The sequence below is a fragment of the Giraffa tippelskirchi genome, chromosome 8 (assembly GCF_054371585.1).
Source record: "Giraffa tippelskirchi isolate mGirTip1 chromosome 8, T2T-mGirTip1v1.2.pri, whole genome shotgun sequence".
Lineage (NCBI taxonomy): Eukaryota > Metazoa > Chordata > Mammalia > Artiodactyla > Giraffidae > Giraffa > Giraffa tippelskirchi.
In genome coordinates this window covers 106,867,468-106,888,593 of record NC_137282.1, presented here as the reverse complement: position 1 = coordinate 106,888,593, position 21,126 = coordinate 106,867,468, and the positions used below count along the sequence as shown (strand labels likewise).

At 43.3% G+C, this 21,126-nt stretch overlaps 1 protein-coding gene across 6 annotated transcripts in view; it reads right to left on the bottom strand.

Moving 5' to 3' along the window:
* Nucleotides 1-279: 279 nt before the first annotated feature.
* The window catches only part of PIK3R1 (phosphoinositide-3-kinase regulatory subunit 1), a 90,839-nt gene continuing 69,992 nt past the window's right edge, over nt 280-21,126 (bottom strand). For 2 of the 6 annotated variants that reach the window (XM_081518414.1, XM_081518413.1), the window contains exons 5-16: nt 18,337-18,468; nt 17,370-17,571; nt 16,806-16,885; nt 5,261-5,363; nt 4,638-4,736; nt 4,324-4,504; nt 3,947-4,072; nt 3,068-3,210; nt 2,688-2,864; nt 2,521-2,589; nt 1,656-1,826; nt 280-775 (exon numbers count right to left, since the gene is read on the bottom strand). In XM_081518414.1, coding sequence (XP_081374540.1) covers nt 586-775; nt 1,656-1,826; nt 2,521-2,589; nt 2,688-2,864; nt 3,068-3,210; nt 3,947-4,072; nt 4,324-4,504; nt 4,638-4,736; nt 5,261-5,363; nt 16,806-16,885; nt 17,370-17,571; nt 18,337-18,445 — 1,650 coding nt within the window. In that variant the 5' untranslated portion in view covers nt 18,446-18,468 and the 3' untranslated portion in view covers nt 280-585. Of the gene's footprint in view, nt 776-1,655; nt 1,827-2,520; nt 2,590-2,687; nt 2,865-3,067; nt 3,211-3,946; nt 4,073-4,323; nt 4,505-4,637; nt 4,737-5,260; nt 5,364-6,764; nt 8,362-8,763; nt 9,253-16,805; nt 16,886-17,369; nt 17,572-18,336; nt 18,469-21,126 lie in introns of those variants that run through there. The other 4 variants (XM_081518417.1, XM_081518415.1, XM_081518418.1 and 1 more) reach the window with 4 other exon arrangements.

Sequence of the window (21,126 nt, the reverse complement as noted above, 5' to 3'; positions counted from 1 at the left end):
GCGGACGTTCCCTCAAGTGTTCCCTGCAAGCGGAAGTGCCTTTCTGCTACATATCGGTTCATTTCGTTACAAAATGAAATAATCCACAGTGCAGTGTGTCTGGGGCCACCATGCATGGCAACACCCAGGCTGGACCGAGCGACCCCAGGCCTAGGGCTCATCAGCCCGTCCCTGCTCCGGTCTCCAAGGTCCCAACTCTTGAGCTGGTAAAGCTTCTGAAAGCACGAACAAGCACCATGGTTAAAGGCCTCTTTGTCCCTGCACGCAGAGATTTTTGCATTTCTTTTTCTCTTTGTGTGTGGTTGTGGCTTTAAATTAAACCAAAAAAAAAACCCCAAAACCGAAACAGAAAGAGGGAAGGAAGGAAGGCTGACTAAGCACTCCAGACGAGAACGGCGGCTGTCCGGTGCGCGGCCCCGCGGTGCGTCTTCCCTTCCTGCCGTGGGGTCGAAGGCTCGAGTCCCATCTGAAGACAGGCGGCTTGGGTGTCCGCAGCTCAGTTCCCAGGTCAGGCTGCAGGGGAGCCCTGTGCTTGCCAGAGGCCTTGGGGAGTCGAAGGTGAGGAGCAGGCTGGAGGGTGGCCCTTCATCGCCTCTGCTGCGCGTACACCGGGTAGGCTAGTGTGACGTTGAGGGAGTCATTGTGCTGCACCAGGGACGTGTGCTGGTAGTGGAGCACCAGCTCCTTGAGGGAGCTGTACAGGTTGTAGGGCTCGGCGAAGCCGTAGCCTGTGGCCGTCTTGTTGATGACGCAGTGCTTGACCTCGCCGTCCACCCTGCGTGGGGAGAGAGCACAGGGCCAGCATGAGCTAGGGGAAGAGTGTCATGAAAAGGTACGCCCGGTGCTGCATGGGCTCTGCCCTGGTGGAGTTGTCCTGTGTTCCTTAGTGGCCGAGTGATTTGGGGAGGTAACCAGCTTCACTGAGCCGCTGGATGGTCATTTTGCGACGGGTCTGGAATTGTCCACATACCTCTCCATCTACTCTCAATTCTCCTGTTGCCTTGTCCTTATTCAAGTTCTTTTCCCTTCCTTCCTGTAGCACTAGTCCTCTGCTTACATGGAGGGAGCTGATAGGCTAGAAAATACCTGAGAGCCTTTTCCTTCAGCAGGCCACTCCCTTCTCTGAAATGATGTTAGTGAGCCAACCTCTCCCCCTTCATGATACTCCCCAAACTATGACAATAAAGGAAAACCGGCCCTCGGAGGGAAATGTCTTCTCTAGGGCGTACCGATGGCAGGGACAGTGAGCAGAGCCCTTTCTCTTAACCTGTCCCTGAGAGGGACATTACCTGTTGGTGGCGCTTCCTCGTGAATCTCCTCAGATTTTAACTATACGGAAGCCCCAAAACAGCAAGTATGGCTGTTTCCATTTTAAAGATGAAAAAGAAAAACAAGGCTTCTTGTGATGAGACGGTTGCTGAATTGCCGTCCAGAGCCCCAGTTTTCCACCTGACTAGCAGGTTTCTTTCTCCTAGACCCTCTGAACAGATACTCCTGTTTAGACGTCCAAATATTAGGTTTTATTTCCTCTTCTACACTACTGTAATGCATGAAAATTAGATCTTTTTCAAATCCTTGCCCCCAAGGTTGACTTGCTGGCTGGACTACCTCCTTGAGGTGTTTCACAAGACAGATAATTGGCTGGAGATACATACACCACGGAGCAGGCGTAGCAGCCCTGCTTACTGCTCTCCCGGACAAGGAACGTGCCGTCCCGCTTCCCCCGCAACAGGTTTTCAGCTTTGTTTCGATTGCTGCTTCCAACATTCCAAGTCTTCTCGTCATGGTGGGGCAAATCCTCATCATCTTCTACCAGCGAATATTGGCTGAAAAGGTAGAAGAGGAGGTTTCTGAGTGCAGTGCACGTGGCGGCCACTCGCCTGCCCCTCTGAGAAAGAGCCTGCCTATGGCCTCGACCTACTTCCTGCCTCTCCTCCGAGCAAGTCAGGCTGGCGGTCACGGGGCTGACTCAACCAGCTCCTTGGGCCTGAGTTTCCTCATAGAGTTTAGCCTTCAACCCCCTGAACAAAGTTAGCAGCACTAAGTGAGACTCTTCCTGTTGCCCAGTCTCAGCTACCTGGGCAGAGAGGACGGTATTAAACAATCCTGTTTGTCCAGTTTAGATCAGGAAATTGACTAGGAGGAACGCCAGTCTTTAAATAATTGAAACAAAAGGTATACATAAGCTTTAAAAATATACTAAACAGCAGTTGTCTCCCTCCCAACTCCCCTCTGACTGTTCCCCAAATATGTTGGGATTTTCCAGATGGTTCTGGGGCTTCATTATGGACACAGTGTCACTTACTCCCCAGCCTATGGTGGGGGTGGGGAGGTGGTGTGGATAAATCTACGTTCTCTTTTCCTAAACTTTCCTTTTTTAAAATTCTGGGTAATGAGACTGATGTATTTTCTCCTACAAGATAGTCCGTTCCTCACTTGCTCTGCAGACAAAGCAAGTCACGCATTTTCCTCAAAAGAAAAAAACACCCCCGCCGCCTCCCATCTGTACTAACTACTTACTCTTCAGTGTTTTCATTGCCCAGCCACTCGTTCAATTTCTTCTGCCGAACACCTTTCTGAGTCAACCACCTGGAAAAGAGTTTTAAAAAGAAAACGCATTAAGAGCCTCTCCTTCATTTTCGCAATTACCTATCATGCACGGGCAGGATTCCACTTCCAGTACGTACATCAAGTATTGGTCTCTTGTCTTTCTTAGCTGAATGAGGTCTGGTTTAATGCTGTTCATGCGTTTGTCAATCTCACGATACTCAGCCGCCTGCTTCTTCAAGTCCTCTTCCAATCTCCTTCTGCTGTCGACAATTTCACTGATTCGAGACTTTAACTTTTCATAATTATGCATAATCCTGTAGGCAAGAGAGATACATCCGTAATTACCTGCAGAATCAAGAAAGTTCCTCCAAGGTTTCAGTATTGATTCCCAGGAGTTTGCCTCAGGTAAAGAATGCTTTCTCTCCCCGTCATTTCACAGAAACAGAGGTCACCTTTAGACAGTATAAGAGAACTGTGGTGCTCTCAAGCACAAGGGCAGTTTTCCCAGGTCACCAACCTTTGGATTTCTGTCTCATTGCCTTCACGTTTAAACTTTTCTATGTATTCTTTGCTGTACCGCTCCTGGGTTTGGCACTGTTCTTCAAATATTTTTATGGTTTCATTAAATGCTTCAATAGCTGTTCTTTTCATTTGGATTTCCTGCAACACAAATTTTAATAAGACAAGGTCATTCCTTTCACAAAACAGACAATTTCTTACAGCAAGACATTACTAGAGACAATTGATTGGCAATACTATCTGGCATGTAAGTCCTGTGTTAGCAAGGTGGGACTCTTAATTCATAAAACTCCTTAAAATAGTATCAGAGAAGCACACATTTCCTTTGGAGAATTTTCCCAGTCTATGGAAGATGATTGCTTGACACTTTGCTACAGTTTTCATCATCTTTTTTTAAAAAACCATTCCACTTTTATCAGCAGTTTATGGCATCCTTCTGCTCCCTCTGGCGGTCCAAGATATGTGATGGCCTCGAGGAGATTAAGCCTCTAGGAAAACAAGGCAGTAAATGTAGCCTCAACCTTTCATTGCATCAGGACCTACCTATCATGGTTAAATCCCCATTTCAGAGATTAGACAAGTCTGTAGAACTTCCCGTTATTATTAGCTTTTACTCTAAAAAGAATTCTGCAATCAGCAATTATGTCAAATCAACTTAATTTATTATTCTGATACTTACAGGCTTCATTTAAAAGGTTTAGAGATATAGTAAGTACTAGAATAATCAACAATGATTCACAAGTAAATCATCTCTCTCCTCACTCTATTGCCAGAAAAAAACATTTTACAGTCTTTTTTTGAAGCTGAATATAACATGCACTTGATTCTAATAATTAAGAACTCTACAGTTTTAATGTGATTTTCACAGAAAACTCACCTGGGAAGTTCGGGTATAGTCTTCATATAATCTATCATATTCCCGACTTTTTTCTTGAAATTGAGTGTTATATTCATGTAATTTTTTCCCTACAGCTTCAATATTATCTTCTTTGACAACCTGATCCTGTAAGGATTAGAGAGATTGGAAGAAAAAGGGAAAAATAAATTCAGTTGATAAGGTACTTTTAAATGACCATTGTTGGAGGATTTTCCACAGATATTTTGTTAAAGAAGTATTTTATACACCTGTGACCACAAAATTACAGTTTGAAAGTTTTTTGAGTTTAATGACATGGAATTCATCTGCCTCAAAATATTTTCTAAGCATTAAAAGAATCTTCTACAAATATTATAATAACATGGGTATGTGATTACCTGTTGGTATTTGGATACTGGATAAAGTAATTTCACATCCAGTTTGGGATTATACTGAGCTAGAGATTCATTCCGGTAGTGGTTTATTAGTTCAACCACAGAGTTGAAGGTTAACGGGTCAGAGAAGCCATATTTCCCATCTCGGTGAAATATTTTGATTAATTTGTTATTTCCTCCTTTCCTGCAAATGCAGTATAAAAATAATGGCATTAGAATTTTCTTTAAAAAAAAAACAAAAAACAAAAAAAAAACCCCAGTGTGTTCTCCTATCAATCACCTTGAACATGCCAATTTTAGCCACGTGCCCTACTCACCTTAGTGTAAGAGTGTAATCCCCATGCATTTTAGTAGATGCGTCTCGTACCAAAAAGGTCCCGTCAGCTGTATCTCGAAGTTTTTCATTCACTTCTTCCCTGAAGTGAAAAGAACATGAGACAATGCTCACCTCAAAGATTTGACGGTTCTCGAGTTACATTTTTTAAAGGCATTTTCAGAATTAACACCCCAGTCACTCTGAACAAATCAGCACAGAAAATCATGATCCCCTAAAGGTTTCCTCCCCTCAAAAAAAAAAGCTCAGACTAAAAATGCCACTTCATTATGTTTAACGTTAATTCTGAGAGTTTTTGTCTAATAAAGAGAGTGACTTTATACTCTGCCTTGAGGCAGTGCCACTTCACCCTACTGCCTCCCTGACATCTCTGTCAATAATGAACCTTCTCGGGCATTTAATTTCCTGCGGCATCCAGCACCCACAGCTCCCCAGAGCTCAGTGACTTCTATGGTCGTCTCTGGAAGGGAACCAACTATGCTTCATGCTTATGTTGGATGATATCCTAAAAATGGAATTTAGCAAGCTGGTGCTTTTGCTTTTCTTTCTCTTCATCATCTAAACTCCCCAGCTCTGCTGAAAAGCTCAGAGTCTCTATAGCCTTACCTTGAGATATCTCCCCAGTACCATTCAGCATCTTGTAAAGACATATTGTTATTCATACTGTTGTTGGCTACAGTAGTGGGTTTTGGTGGTTTGGGAGGCAGTGCTGTAGATGGAGGAGAAAGAAAAAGTTTTTGCAATCCCAACTGCAAATAAACATTTAAAATTCTACCCAATTTCCCTTACATAAATAACATTTTCATGTAGAAAAGATTAGCTATGAAACACAGCAGTAATGTACAAGTCCATGAAAACTTTTTTCTTTTAAATCAGAAATCTTTGACTACTGATTAAAATTTAAAAAAAGAGCTTAGAGACTAGCAAATAAAATGGGCTGGCCATGTAAATGAATTTCAAAGTAAATCCAGAGTCACGACATCTTCTACTTTTAGGTTTGAGTTGTATTAAAGTTTCATATCTGGTCAAATCTAGCTAAAGAAAGAAAGCATGAACAGAGTAGCAGGAGGAATCACATGGCTTGGTTTTAATTTCCTCCTCTTATTTAATTATAAAAGACAAATTTCCTTTCTGTCCTCCACAAATGCCGTTGTGGTAATAAAAAAAGCTCATCTACACAGCAATATGTTTTAAGAAGAGGAATTGGGTTTCTCTAATCTTAGTATTTCAGGCACTGTTCTGCCAAATGCCACTTGAAGAGACTCCTCTGTGACCTCAATCTCTTTAGTATTCATGTTAATATTCTGTTGGATAACTATGCTCTATATTATGCCAAGACTGATTAAAAACCATAGCCCCTCTTCCTCAATGTCAAATCAGTATTCATATACCAATTGGTGACAAAGACTGCAGTATTTCTGAATTTCTTAATTGGGAGGAAGGCTGAAATAATTGAGAAAGTAAAATAAGTCTAGGATATCTTGCTAAATTCTAAGTCATAAGTTTTAAAGCACCACTGTTACATTTTAAGCAAAAATTATTTCAGGAGTCTAGCAGGTATATTTTATAATGCCTGAGACTCAATATGAAAGCCAACTTCTTTCACTGCAGTATCTTAAAAGAAAAGAGCAAAGTCTCAACATTTGATTCAGAATAGTTTCAGGGCACCAAGAACTGAGTTGCAATCACTGCTACATTTGACATGCTTTCTAAAGTACCGAGTGTTATCACTACAAAGTACCACACTGTTCTCAACCACTGCCAGAAAAGAAGCACCAAGGATGCAGCCTTTTAATTAAAGGAACGATATACAACAATATAACCCAAACAGCAAACGAGCTCAAGTAACAAAAGACACAGGTGAAAAACTGGAATCCAATTTATATCCATTCAACTGAGCATAAGCATTTACCCAACACAACCTGACCTGCTTGCTTCCACAGGCAGTCAAATCATTTGTTTCATTTTCACACTGTGAGCAAACTCATTCTTATTAAATTAGAACAAATTAATAAAAACAGACATCCAAAGAGGAGCTGTTAATAGCAGTTGTCAAAAAAATTAAATGCCACAACATTAACCAGTTCTCTAAAGAATACTGCAGTATTACCTGGTGGATCCATTTCTATATAAAACATCAAGTCTGTGCCACAATTTATATCTGTCTTAGCATATTCTAAATCCAGGTCTTCCATATTCCAAACAGTGTTGTACATTTGTGCGAGAGTTTCCTTGGCTGAGCTCAGTTATAAGAAAAGAGTCCGGCTTTCTTTGTAATGGTGTCTTGGAATTCATTTTAAAACCTATAAGGGGCTGCACGGTAACCTATGACATCACACACCCCAGCCAATCAAGTCACAAAAATGTCACCAGACCACTCCTGCTTCATCATTTCTCTTCCCCACCAGCCTTAGCACAGCCCCGACCTCACGAAGATCCTGCATCTGACAGAGCTGCAATGTGTAAACGCTCTTCGTTTCAAAAAGGTGTTTAATCTGACTGTTCTTCTCGAGCGTGAGTTTTCTAATTCCTTTTTTATTGCTCCTTGCAGCATGGTATGCGCCACTGCTGGCAGGTTGACAAAAGCTGATATGCAGCAGCACGTAGCTTTTTTCCCCCACCTCCCCCAGTGCATCTGGGTTTACAGATAGCCCGATCATTTCTTGGTTTAAAAATCTTACAAAGGCATCCAAATGGTCTACTTAAGATATGTTTTACAGTCCTAAAATGCCTCCGATACATATTCAGAGCAGGAAGGATCAAGAACTCTCTGGATATTTCATTTCAGTCCTCCATAATTCACTGCACACTCAGAACTTATACACTGTCACAAATGTACTACGTTAGAAAGCACAATTAAAAGAAAATGTAGAGGCAAAAATCTCTATTAAACACTGCAGTTGAAACTAGACTTTATAGAATATGGAATGCAACCCCCCCCCAAAAGACAGGCCATATATCAGAATGCAGAGTACAGGCAGAGTTATCTTTGCAAACTATTTCTCACTGATGAGCCCATCTTCAGATTTACTGTGCTAAATATTGCTTGAGGGGGTGGGTGATGTAATCACTTGGGGGGGGTACGTTTTTTTCCCCTCCATCTCAAATGCCTCACTTTGGGAAGAAATATTATTATTCCTTCTTAGCAGTATTTAATGTAAAGAAATCAACTCCCCTATAAATCTAAATGTTAGTTCTTCTATAATGAGCAGGGAGGAAGGGAAAAAAGGCTTCCCTCACCCATGTACATGTAGCTAATTTAAAAAACTATAGTGGGCTGTGTGATCTGTGTACGTGTGCCTGTCACATATTTCTGTGACAATTTAAAGAACACAGAAGCCCATGAAATTTATTCTTAGAAGTTTTGTCAAATTTGGAATCATAAAATATATAGAAATAGCAAAGGCAAGGCAGTCTCTGAGCACTGCTCACGTGTCTCTCTTCCAGCTTATTTCATTTTCCCACCAAGGAGGAAGGCAGATGCATCCTACACCCTCCCACCCTCTCTCACTCACATGCTCTCTCTGCCTAAAGCTTTAAGTAACCCAAAATGCAAAGACAAATGGTAAAAATGATAAAAGTGGTGGTGGTGGGGATAAGCCCTCAGAAAAGACTCAGAAAAAAAAAAAATTCTGAGTTTAATAAAAATGTTGACCCAAGTCCTCCCAGCAGCTACGGACAGCGCGACACCCTAAGGCCCCCCCCCCATGCCTTTGGGCGCACTTGGTGCAAACCGGTCCTGCCGCTGGAGCCAATGTGGCAAACAGACCCGGGAGGAGGGCAGGGAGACAGGTGACTTTCCACGTCTCTCCCAGACCTGGCCAGACCCCAACTTCCAGACCTGCTGCTGCTGCACTTGGTAATTACCTTCCCTCCCCATTTCCAACCGGAGCCCCATCTTTCCCTCACACTGTGCCCAAGGAAATGGGGGAGTGCTTCCCCTAATCTCTCATCTGCCCTCCTCATGCAGTGCTTACTATCTCTCCCTGTCTCCCTGGGACACACACACACACACACAGTAGAAACGAACCTTCCAAAGGCGTCCCCCTCCCCCCAAAACAGTGCAAAAGCCACGGGGCAGAACAGTGCACAAATGAAAGGCAACTTACTTTGCAGGTTATGCATTTCAATGGTTTCCCTTGGAAATGCTTGTATCCGACAATGGAAAAAAAAAAAAATCCCCAAACTGATTCCTCCAGCCAGGCGGCGCAGGACCCCGGGACTCGTCCGCCCGTGGCAGCGCCGCTCAGCGCCCGCAGCCCGTGCAGAAGCCGGCCGCCCGGGGCTGGGGCTGCGCCGGCGAGAGAAGGAGCCGGGGCTCTTGCACGTCCCTCTCAGATAATGATCGCGGCTTCATGATTAACTTGGGCAGGTTCAAATATTTGCTGAGCTAGGGATTTCGGGTGGGGGAGGGGAGCCCACGTCCAAGCTGTCATCATCGGCTAACAAGTGGCCAGTGCCAGCCCGGGTCCTCCTCCTCCTCCTCCTCGCCGAGGAAGTGAGAAGGCCATTGTCAGGGGGCCTAAAATAGCTTCTCCACCGGCTGCGGCGGCCGCGCGGCTCGCAGGCTCGTGGGGCTCAAGTGGCCACAGTGCAGTGAGGCACTAGGCGCTGCCAAACACAGGAAGTGGCTGAGCTAGTTCAGCAAAAAATAGAATCAAAGCCTTGCTTGTAAAGGCCTGAACCTCTCTCAGAACGGCCCAGAACACCGTGCCTCGCTCGCGTCCACCTCCTCCCACGCACCAGCACAGACAGCCCCGCAGGTGTCACAGGGGAGCCCTCAGGGCAGACACCCTGCAGGGAACAGGGTTACAAACTGGTCCACGGGAGGAGGCTCGGAGGGAAGAGTGACTCCGCATGGCTACAGTAAGTGCCATCGTATTAAAAATACACTCAGATAAAAACTGTACTCTGCAGCTACTTGTATGGAGTCAACTTCAACTGCAGTTAAAATGGCCCAAAAAATGCATTAAGTTCATGCATACGCTACAGGGAGCAAAGAGCGGGAGGGCAAGGCGATGGCACCCCATTCTAGAGGATTCTTTTCTCTTTACTTGATAAAAGTTGCAAGGAACCACACTTAGGACCCTTAGTTTCTATTAAAAAAAAAAACCCTAAAATTTGGCCAAAGAAAATTTTCACTCACATCAGCACAGATGGCTTTACTGTTATCTCAAGAACCTTAACCCAATGTAAAATCACAGAATCACTAGCTTGAAAACCAGAGCAAAATTCAGAGATCACTTCAAGCAATTCCCTCCTACTATAACACATACACGTTTGAAAACCAGAACACTTGCTAGAAGACCAAAACAAAATTTAGAGATCACGTCAAGCAATTCCCTCCTACTACACACACACACACACACGCATGAAAACCAGAACAAAATTTAGAGATCACTTCAAGCAATTCCCTCATACAGCACACACATACACTCTTCTGACCCACAGTGAAGTGATTTGCATAAGATTACAGCACTAGTCCTAAACTCCTTTTTGGTCCTAAACTCCTTTTTCTCCACCCACTGGCCCTACTCTTTACTTTCCTCTGCCAGAGAAAGTAAAAATTAACAAGTGCAACTGAAGTTAACTTCTTTTAAGCCACATGCAAAAAACTTCACACCTAGAACAAAACTTTTTTTGTTGTTTCCTATTTTTAATTTTTTAAAAAAAGCTGCTTTCTAATTATCTTCGAAGAAACACGCATTCTGTGATACCCTTAGCATTCTGTGATACCCTTAGACTCTATACGTGAAGGTGACATGCAATGTCAAAGGTCACATGAAATGATAAAGGAAGATCTAAGTGCTGACCCAGAGTCCACAAGGGAGGAACCAGCTTCAGAATTATTGCAATATCTGGGAAATGCTGCCAAACTCATAACGAGACTGATTTTACAAGCTCTCCTTCAGTGCAATTGATAGAATATGAAGCACCTACTTTTCCAATGGGGGAAAAAATTAGTCTATAAGTGAATTTCCTAGCTCCTGCCAGCTGATTATAGACATAGGGTTAGTTCAGAGATTATAATACCCTTGCATCCTGAGCTGCATAATCTTGCCTCACCTAAAAAAAAAAAAGTCTTTCTAAAGCTTGAGAATCTTGGAAACATCAGTCACTTATGCATACCTGTCTGGATTCACAGGATGTGTCATGTCAAAACCCTTTAAGATTAAAATGTTCTCTAGCCCAATGGTCTGTTTCCCGTGTCAGAAGAAAATTATCCCTGGGGAAATAGCACACTACTTATAGAAAATCTTAAAAAAGATTTGAAAACTTTGCTTCAAATTTCTCACAATATGTACAGTCATCTACCATAGAGGTTCTATTAATTACTCAAAGTATGAGAAGAGTCTCTTCCCATTCAATTTTAGTCAATTTAGTAATCTGCAAAACACATGCTATTTATTAGTTTAAAAAGGGAGCCCTCTGCTGGTAGAACAGAATCAGTAACTTTGACTCCAGAGAAAACTTGCTGTGTATTTCACTCATCTTCCACTGTGTCCAAAAGTTCACACAAAAAAACATAATTGCCCAACTGTCATTTAATCTATATGATTCACTAAGAAAAAACTAATAAATGCACAGATGTCATAACCTTGGAAATATTTTACACATGTCTGCTAAACTCTTGTAAGAAAACTTAATTTCTGAAACCCAGAGATTTCAGAAATCTTGGGTTTCCACAATAGAAAACTTACACAATTGAAAACTAACTTTACCTTCTAGATTCTTCAAAACACTAAGTCTTACGACTTTCCCCTTCCTCAAAGTTTTGTAAAACTCATTTCAGAGGCAAAATAGGCCATGTGGCACTTCTCAGCAGGTGTGAGCTAGTCAGGAAAAGGTTTCTTGTTAATATAGTGTGAAAGTTCCAGACTGAACGCTGAATCTCATACGTGCCAATCACCATTGAGTAGCCAATGCTCCACAGGCAGCTTTCAACCTGCACAGCTTCTTAAATGGTTCTGTGGGCCACAATTTATGAACAAAAGCCCATTTGAAAAAGAAAAAAAAAAGGCTGAGAAAAAAAATAAATGAACCCAAATCTTCTTTTAAGGGTTAAACTAATGCCTCTTTTCTTAATTTTAACTTAAGACAACTTAGAGTAGAAGGGCCTTTCAGGGTGATGCCAATTCTCCAGTCCACATCCAGGGCTCTTAATGACCCTACACTAAGAAAAAATGTCCATTTGAGTTTATACATAAACTCAGGTTTACAGATGCACCAAAGTTATACATGCTATAGACTATCAGAAAAGGTATGCCCATTGTTTAGCAGAAAAAAAAAAAAAAAGAGCCCCTTCACAATTTCCCTCTCAGCTGTCCCTTGAGACAAAGAAGGCTGCACTGTTGAAACAAAAGTAAAAGTAAACCATACCCTCCAAGACATGCTCCTGTTCAGAGCACAAATAAACTTCCTATTTTTTGTCAAAACCTAGTACGCCTGGCCTGTTTACTCCTACCCATCTATTAAACACACAGTTTTTTCAAGGTTTCATTTCTCACCTTCGAAACAAGCCTCTAATGTCAGACCACATTTTAAACCCAATAAAAAATAAATCAGAGAAAAGTAAAACTCTTTGAAAGTCATTTCCCTCTGGCTTAGTGCTTGCTTTAGTCTTGGTTGCAAACCAAGCCTGGAGCATTTAGAACAAGATTTATGAATCAGGCTCTTCAGGATAAATGTTTTGCAATGCACCAGTGGTTAAAAATTAACTCTGACAGGTGTAGAAGGGCAAGGGGGAGAAAGAAAGTCATTTATTTTCCCTCTGGGCTTGAGGGTGCAATATTAGACTTCAATTATGCTACATTAATATTTCTGAATATATCCGTGAAATCTGAAATATGTAAATACACTTATAATGGGTTTCATTCAAAGGCACCCTGTGTTAAATAGCTCCTGTTTTACCTTAGTTGCCCTATAGAAATCTGCTTTAGTGACCTAAGGATCAAGTAGTGTAAACATAACACAAAGTAATTCAAGAAAACCTACTGGTCCTCTTTAACCATTTTTGACTTTTAGTAACAAAGAGAACAGCAAACTGTCAACCAAGTTCTAAGAACATACTGGGTGCTTAAGTCTTTCAAACCTTAGTTTCCCTCCCTATAGGAGAGAAGCTTTACTTCACAGGTGTGCTGGTTGCATTAAATGGGCTGGTGTGTAAGAGTTCTTTGACAGTAGGGAACTTTATCAAAGAATTTTTAAAAATTTTATTTGGAGCATTATTATGCTATGCCTAGTTCTACGCTAGGAAGAGCCGAAAAGAAGGCTTTGTCCTTGAGAAATGTAGCCGAGCAGATGAAATGAACAGAACACTACTGAACAGCTAAATATAAGAGGATGAGGGATTTAAGGACATAAATGTACTGAATGGGTCAAAACCCTGCACATCCAGCAGGGGAGAAGCTCCCTGGGTGCCAAAGAAGGGGATGGCATCGTCAGGGGCTGCTGGGCATGGCGACACATCGTGGGCACAGAGTTAAGGGCACCCGGGCAAGGTGGCGGAGGAGGGCTGGTGCTGAGATCCAGGTGCCTCCACTCAGAGGGCAGCGACTGCCCAGAGAGTGTCCTTTTCAGACCTGTGTTAAATCCCTCCAGCTTTTCAGTGGGGAGCACTGCCTGGTAGGATTTGGACAGCACTAACCAGGAAGGCGGCTTGAGGAGACGGGGCTGAGAACAAGGCCAGCTCTGGCAGGGTCTCAAGCTGACATGAGGACACTGAAGACATACTATATTGTCATGAGCTTCAGTCCTCCTCACCTCATTTAGTTCTCATAACCATCCCAGGAGAGAGGCACTATTCCCATTTCACAGACTGGAAAACAGTTTGGAAAGGCTGAATGAATGTCTTGGCGATGGTCAGCAAGGAAGCAGCAAGAATTGGAATTCAAACACCCAGATCTATATGACTCATGCTCTTCTCTCCAGCGCACGATGTATGAAGCACGATGAAGCAGCTTGGAGCCTGATCTCAAAAGCTATAACGGTTGCGTTGAGGCTGTTCCCTATATGTGATCCTTGGGCGCAAATGTCACCTATTTTTAATGTATTACTTGCTGGAAACTTCAGAGGGCTTTTTGACTGGACAGTAACAGCAGCCCTGTTGCCAGTGAAGGTTCCAAAAGTCCAGGCAGCAGACAGAGCCGCAGGCTGGTGTCCTGAGCCAGGTCCCCCTGCAGACTCAGCCCTGGCTCACACTGGTTGGGGGGGCCCCAGGTGAAACCATCAAGCTCTATGGCCTTCAGGTACAAGCGAAGAGCTGGACAACACTTTCAACTCTAAAGTGACGCTTTGGATGATGCTGTCACTTAAAGTATTTACTGCTTTTTCACACCCGGCAAAAATATTGAGCTGTTATTTTTATCCTTTACAATTTATTTTGAATAAATCTTTGAAACTCTTTCAATGAAATGCTATTTCTTCTTCCCCCTTTCAAGTTGTACCTATTCTTCAAAGCCTGTTTCAAGTTCTGTGTTTTTTCCTATGAGTTTTTTTCTGTCTATTCAATTAGCCTAAAAAGTCACCAATTGCATCTCTCAAATTCTTTTTATACTTCCAGCACACGGCCTCCCACCCAGAATTTAATGAGATGCTATGTGCTGATGGGTCTTATCTGAATTGACAGGGTGCCTCACTCATCATTAGTTCTGCCTTTCATTTCTAGTTCTAACTGGTAACAACTAGAAAAGGTATCTATTTGCCCCATAATAGTCTTGCTTGTCCTCCACCCCCCAGATATCATTCAGGCATTCATTTCTATTCACGATAATAAAGTTACTGCAAATGAATGATTTATGACTGTTCCCTGGAGGTACGCCAGTGCTGTTCTTCCCAGCCCCATGGGACGAGCACGTGTCGGGGTAATGATGAGAGACTCCAGGAAAACATCACGTTCCTACCAGGCCAAAGAAGCCAGTTCTCTAACCCAGCGTGTCCCGCCAATCATCTACCCTGGAGCCATCCCTGAATACAAAGGTGTGGATGAGGAGATACTGTCCTGGGGTGGGTGGTCTATTTTCACCAGTGAGAGGCACTGGAGCAACAAGTTAATTCCCAAGGTTCCATATGATTTCCAGAATCACATGAGAGACATCACACAAATGGGGAAATGCCTCCAACTCAGGTTTAAAAATTAATTGGATGCAATTTGGGGGGGGGGGGCTGCATGAGTTCTGGGATAGTTGAGTAAATGTTCAAGGCTTTATCGATCATTTTCAACAGAGCTGATGGAACAAATCCACCCTTGAAACTGGCACACTAAATTCTTAGCAGAAAGATGCAGGTAGGGTCCATGACACAGCAAGCAGTCTTGAGCGTGCATGATGAAAAACAGTTGCAGAGCAAGCTTTTCTTGGGTGGAATTAGGCTGAAACTGAGGGAGATGTTTAGCCAGTTTACATCAGAAGCAGAAGCATCAAACTCCACCACCAATTCTAGTATACTCCGTGCAGTACAAATGCTTGAAAACTCTCAGGGAATGAAATCGTTTTTGGGTCTCCGTCAAGCACGGTCTGGCTTTTAACTTCCAGGTTTTCCCCTCTTCTCCGGAGGGGGCTGGGGCGCTGAGAGGACTAGGAACCTCCCCCTTTCCTTGCAAGCTGGGCGCAGCTCTCCCTGTCTCTGAGATGGACCTCCACACGAATCAGGAGGAAGTGAAAGATGGCAGCTCGATGCTTTGACTCAGGGTCCTGTCCTGTTCTTGCTGGTCCTCTTCCTCTCCACCCTTGCGATCAGTCTAGAGAGGGTGGTCTATAAACAGCTCTAATGCCATGTTCCCACCTGCCCCACAGAGTACTTCTCACCTGTCACTGCATCATTTCCTACTGAGCCCAAAGGCAGCCTCTGAACACCAATGCAGAGCTCCCTAACCATCATCGACTGAGCTGAGCAGTCACACAGATGAAACCTTTTGGCCAAGCCCAGGGACTACATCCCTGGGCCGTACCTGTTGACAGATTTCTCCGATGCAGTGGATCTACAATCCAGGATATCCCTGTTATATATCCTCCTTGCTGGGATCTGGAACATTTGGAATGGACCAGGCTTGCCTTATGGACTGTTTCTGCTACAGCTTTCACCTGTGCATCCCATATTTTGGGTCTGTCCATAGAAGTCCTGCCCAATACCTGTGTCATGAGTGGTTACCCATCCCATCCTTTAGGTGGGTTTTAAGTTGAGGCCTTCCCCTCTCTGTCCACCCAGTTCAGATACAACTAAGCCAGGCTATGTAACACCCTTAAAAAAACCCGTGTGCACACACACACGCGCGCACACACAAGCACAACATAATGTACCAATGTATGACATAGCTGGGTTCCTATTGCTTGCGCATACAGAGATGAGTGTGGTAATTTGCATGAGTTACTTGTAATAAGCAATAAATTCATGATGTTTTAATTAAATTCAAGACATAAACACAGACTACAAGTGATATAACTGGTCCTGAAACCTCTCACTTCATATCTAGGGCCCTCATCACTATTTCTAAATGACCAGTTCACTTTTAACCAGTATACAGCAAAGCAAGGTTGTTTAGACTTTCCACAGTAGAAGAAAAATACATCAGTTTAGATAAAATCCACTGCTAGTTCCATCTACATTTCCCACTTTGTTAAAAGGCTAATTCAATGCCAAGCTGCTTTCATAGAAGTGTATGGCTTGCTCTAACTTGTTGCTGTCGACCCCTAGTTTCATACTGCTTGCATTACTAAAAATGTTTATTTTGACAAGACATTTCTTAGCCTACCTGTTTCCAAAAAACACATTCCAAAATACTTTAAATTATATAGTAATTATAAACTCCCTACTTTATAAGTATTAGAAAGAAAAACAGAAGTGTCAACAAGTAAAATGAACACCATAATTTATGCAGCAACCAGAAGCATCAAGTTGAAGGGTCGGGGGAGCACTCCCAACAACCCTCACCTAAAACCAAGATCATGTAAAATCCACAAATTTCAAAAGCTGGATAATACTGATTATATATGCAGCACCCAGATATTTTTTCTTTAAATCATAAAGTAACATGTTATTATGGATCTCAGTTTCACGAGAAACTTATGCTATTTCAAAGGAGGTTGAAAGCCACCATCTTTCAGGCTCTAAAAAATGAACAGTGAGGAAATTTTAAAAGTTCAGAAGGCATTACCTGGTGCAGGCTGGCGTTCATTCCATTCGGTGGAGATTAAGATTTCTATAATTTTTATGAGGTGTTCTGTATTCTCAGAACTACAAAAAAAAAAAAGAGAGAGAGAGAAAGGTCTGTTAGTCTGTTAGAAACCTTGTTCCCTAAACAACAAACTCATTTTCATTTCTGCACATTCAGGTGACTGTGTCTGATGGAAGTATGTTAGAAGAAGCCTAATGACCCATCACGGAGAAGGAAATGGCAACCCACTCCAGTACTCTTGCCTGGAGAATCCCATGGACGGGGGAGCCTGGTAGGCTACAGTCTATGGGGTCGCTAAGAGTCAGACATGACTGAGCGACTTCACTTTCACTTTTCACTTTCACGCATTGGAGAAGGAAATGGCAACCCACTCCGGTGTTCTTGCCTGGAGAATCCCAGGGACGCAGGAGCCTGGTGGGCGGCCGTCTATGGGGTCGCACAGAGTCGGACACGACTGAAGCGACTTAGCAGCAGCAGCAATGACCCATCAACTTAGGACTACCCTCATCATCCCCAAATCCATGTTTCTCTTCTATCACTTACCTTACTGCTGGGAATCTGAAAAGCAGAGGGCTGAAGAGTTCAGAAAGTACTCTTGCATTCAAAAGATTTTTGCTGGACGTTTGAGAGAGCTTGAAGAAATGTTTTAGCAAATACTGCAGCGTGAGCCAGTACTGATGAGGTATGTTGGGCGACCTAATGAGCTTCTTCAACAGCTGGATGTATTCTTCAGAACTCTGTACTTCTGTGGGTGAAAACAAAAAAAGCAAAGACAAGACTAAGAGACTGTTGGTAGCTATCGGTGACTAAACACCTAGATTTCTGTTCTAGCTACAGAGGAGTTGTTTAAAACGAAGGCACCAGAAACAGCAGAGAGTACGTTTGCTCTTCTCATCAGAAAAGGCATTATGAGAAAGTTGAAATCTCTTGTCAAATGGAAACGCAAGAAACTCGTGGTGTGCAGAACCACAGGAGGTTCTGGGTGTGCTACCTTCTTCTGTGGGCCAGCTTCAAGTGTGATTGGCTAACTCAGAGGAGCAGCAGATAAGTATCACAGGTTTTAACTTTGAAGGTTACGAACCACAATTTCCTGTCCCCAGAGCACTTTAACTGAGCATTAGCTCCTGAAACGAAGAGTCTTCTTCCCTGAACTCATGTTCTAATGGAGGAAGGTGATGGGGACATCCCCAATCCCTCAGTCCTAGTCCAGTTCCCTGAATCCAGTGATGGTACTCTGAAGCATTCTCTGATGTAGTGAGCCTTAAAATACTGACAAAAGGTTCACGATTAGCCATTCAAGATGGGGATGGCCTTCCTAAGCAAATGAGAACCTGGGTCTTCTACTGGATGCCCTGGTAGGGAGGGAGTTTGTGCTGAGGGGGGGGGGGTGTGTAGACAGAGCCCTACTAACATTTTCTAAGCAATCTCTCTTTATATGCAGCACTTGAGTTTACAAGTCCATCCATATCTCAACACTTGTTCAAGGAGGCTCGCAGAAGAGACAACATACCTGGGGCTAAAGAAATCAGTTCACTGGAAACGGCTACCGGAATGACAGGATTCGGTAAGTCCAGGAGATACCGTTTGAAGGCGTCAGCTAAAATGTGCACATCGAACATCTCCAAGTCCAAGGAGGCAGCATCTATGATAGAAATGTGCAACTTAAATGTGACATGTGAAAGGAAGCAGTGTGAGGACAAATAGAAGATGCCTGAGCATTTATTAGCAGTGTTTCTCTCAGGGGTTGCTTTTGGCATTTCGAACAGAGCATTTTCTCCTTGTGCAGGTCTGTTGCCCACACTGTAAGCATTTAGCATGAAGGCCCCTGCCCCTGCCCATGGTGCCAGAACACATTCCCAGACTTTGGGGCAACAGAAAACAGAGCCTCTGTTGTGGGCTGAATTGTGTCCCCCACAACTCCTATGTTGAAGCCCCAACTCCCAGCACCTCCAAATACGAATGTATTTGGAGACAGGGCCTTTAAAGAGGTGTTTAAGATAAGAGGGGCCATTAGAGTGAGCCCTAGTCAACTTGACTCGTATTATAAAAGGCAAGAACTTAGACAGAAACACATCAAAGGTGCATGCACAGAGGATGCGCCACCTGAGGACACAGCAAGGAAGCGGCCATCTGTAAGCCAAGAAGCCAAACCTGCCCCGAGTTGGGACTTCGAGCCTCCAGAACGGTGAGAAAACAGGCTTCTGTGTTTTCAACCACCCAGTCTATGGAATTTTGTTAGGGCAGCCATGGCAAACTACTGCAGCCCACACATCATTTGCAAATACGTTCTGGAGACAGGGGTTCTGCCCTGGTGGAGAAGGGTTCTGTCTAGGGATCTGAAGCACATAGTAAAACCTTCCTAAAATCCCAATGAGGAAACATGAAATGCAATCCTGTCCCCAGATTTCCTAAAATTTGAGTTGTTCAATATCAGTATTAATTTAACCCAACAGAATACAGACTGATTTAACAGCAAGCGATTACAGAATTTTAGCAATCTCCAGAATAGCCATAAAAATAACGTGAACATCCTTAGAATGTTTCTCCCTAGTACTGACAGAGTATTCTGACTAAGGTATTACTAATTTAACTTGTGGGCACCAAACTATCTCGAAAGAAATATAAGATGTGCAGTCTGTCCAGTAAATCCTTCAGCTGGAAAAGAGGTCAGGCAATTCAACACTGGGGTGATGTGAATCACAGCTGCTCTTTTAGTACTTGGGGTAGAATGAGGCATACGGCCCAGTGGGAAGAAGTGGTGCTGGGGGCTGGAAGGATCACAGTCACTGCTGAAGGATGCACACTAGTGATGGGAAAGACGACTGAAGAGCAATTATCTGGGGACTCGTGTACTCAGTGGAGAACAGGGAAGCTGAGGAGCAAAATGCTACATCTTTAAACAGCTTTATTATTTTTTTTTCATTAAAAAAAATTTTTTTTAGAGGATAACTGCTTTATAATGTTGTTAGTTTCTGCTTACAACAACATGAATCAGCTATTAAGTATACATGATAGCTCAGTTGGTGAAGAATCCGCAGGAGACCCTGGTTTGATTCCTGGGTCAGGAAGATCCACTGGAGAAGGGATAGGCTGCCCACTCCAGTATTCTGGCCTGGAGAATTCCATGGACTTGTATAGTCCATGGGGTTGCAAAGAGTTGGAAAACGACTGAGCAACTTTCACTTTCATACATTTATCACCTCCCTCCCACCCCCATCCTGCCCTTCTAGGTCACCACAGAGCACCAAGCTGAGCTCCCTGTGCTGGACAGCAGCTTCCCACTGGTTATTTTATACACGGCTGTGTGCGTATGTCAGCGCTACTCTCTGTTTATCCCACCCGCTCCTTCCCCCGCTGCCATGTGTCCACAAGCCAGTTCTCTACGTCTGCGTCTCTATTCCTGCCCTGCAAATAGGTTCATCATCTAGTACCATTTTTCTAGATTCCATATATATTCATTAATACACAATATTTGTTAAACAGCTTTATTAACCCGGCGTTCAAATAAGTCCGAAAGGAGCACTGCTGGAAGTGCTGATACCACTTTTGGTAATCTGGATTCCAAGACAATAGTTAGAAACTAACTAGGAGAAGTAACCTAACTAGGAGACTGATGGGACTGGGTGGTGGCCTAGGAGAGGATGAGAGAGAATCAAAGTTCACTCGGAGATGTTCAGCTTGAGGAGGAGAAGCAGCATCCTGGATGCCCATGAACCAGGTGTGGTACTATAAAGCACTCAGGTTGAGCTGGAAGCTACCAGAGTTCCTTGAACACAATGTCATCATAAGCCAAACCTGTCTCACCAGCTAGGTGGATCTTATGAAAGATAATCGTATAATATCATAAAGCTCAGAGATATCCATCTGGTAGCAAATATGGATAGGAAAAGAATGAAAAGGTGGAGAAGCAAGCAAGGGGTTAAACCACTTAAATGTCCCACAAAGAACAAACCAAGTACATATCACATCTCTAGTAAGTGTGGGGAAGGGCAAGACTAGGTCTCTGCATAAAGGATCCATGTGGAAAGTTTACTAGTGTGACTGTCAAAATTGTATCTGCATCCCTGCTGGAGCATTCCATAGCTGCTGGGCCCCCACCCCCCCCAATGCGAAATCACCTGTATACTCCATTTAATATCACTTTGCCCAGAAAATTCGTATTTCTTAATTTGCTCATCCTAAAAAGGGTAATAAACCATTTTTGCAATGAGGTATAAACTTTAAGATGCTAAATATTCCCCACGTCCTTCCCTCAGGCAGACTATCTGCTGCCTTCTCTGTGCAGGAGCAGTGCTGATAA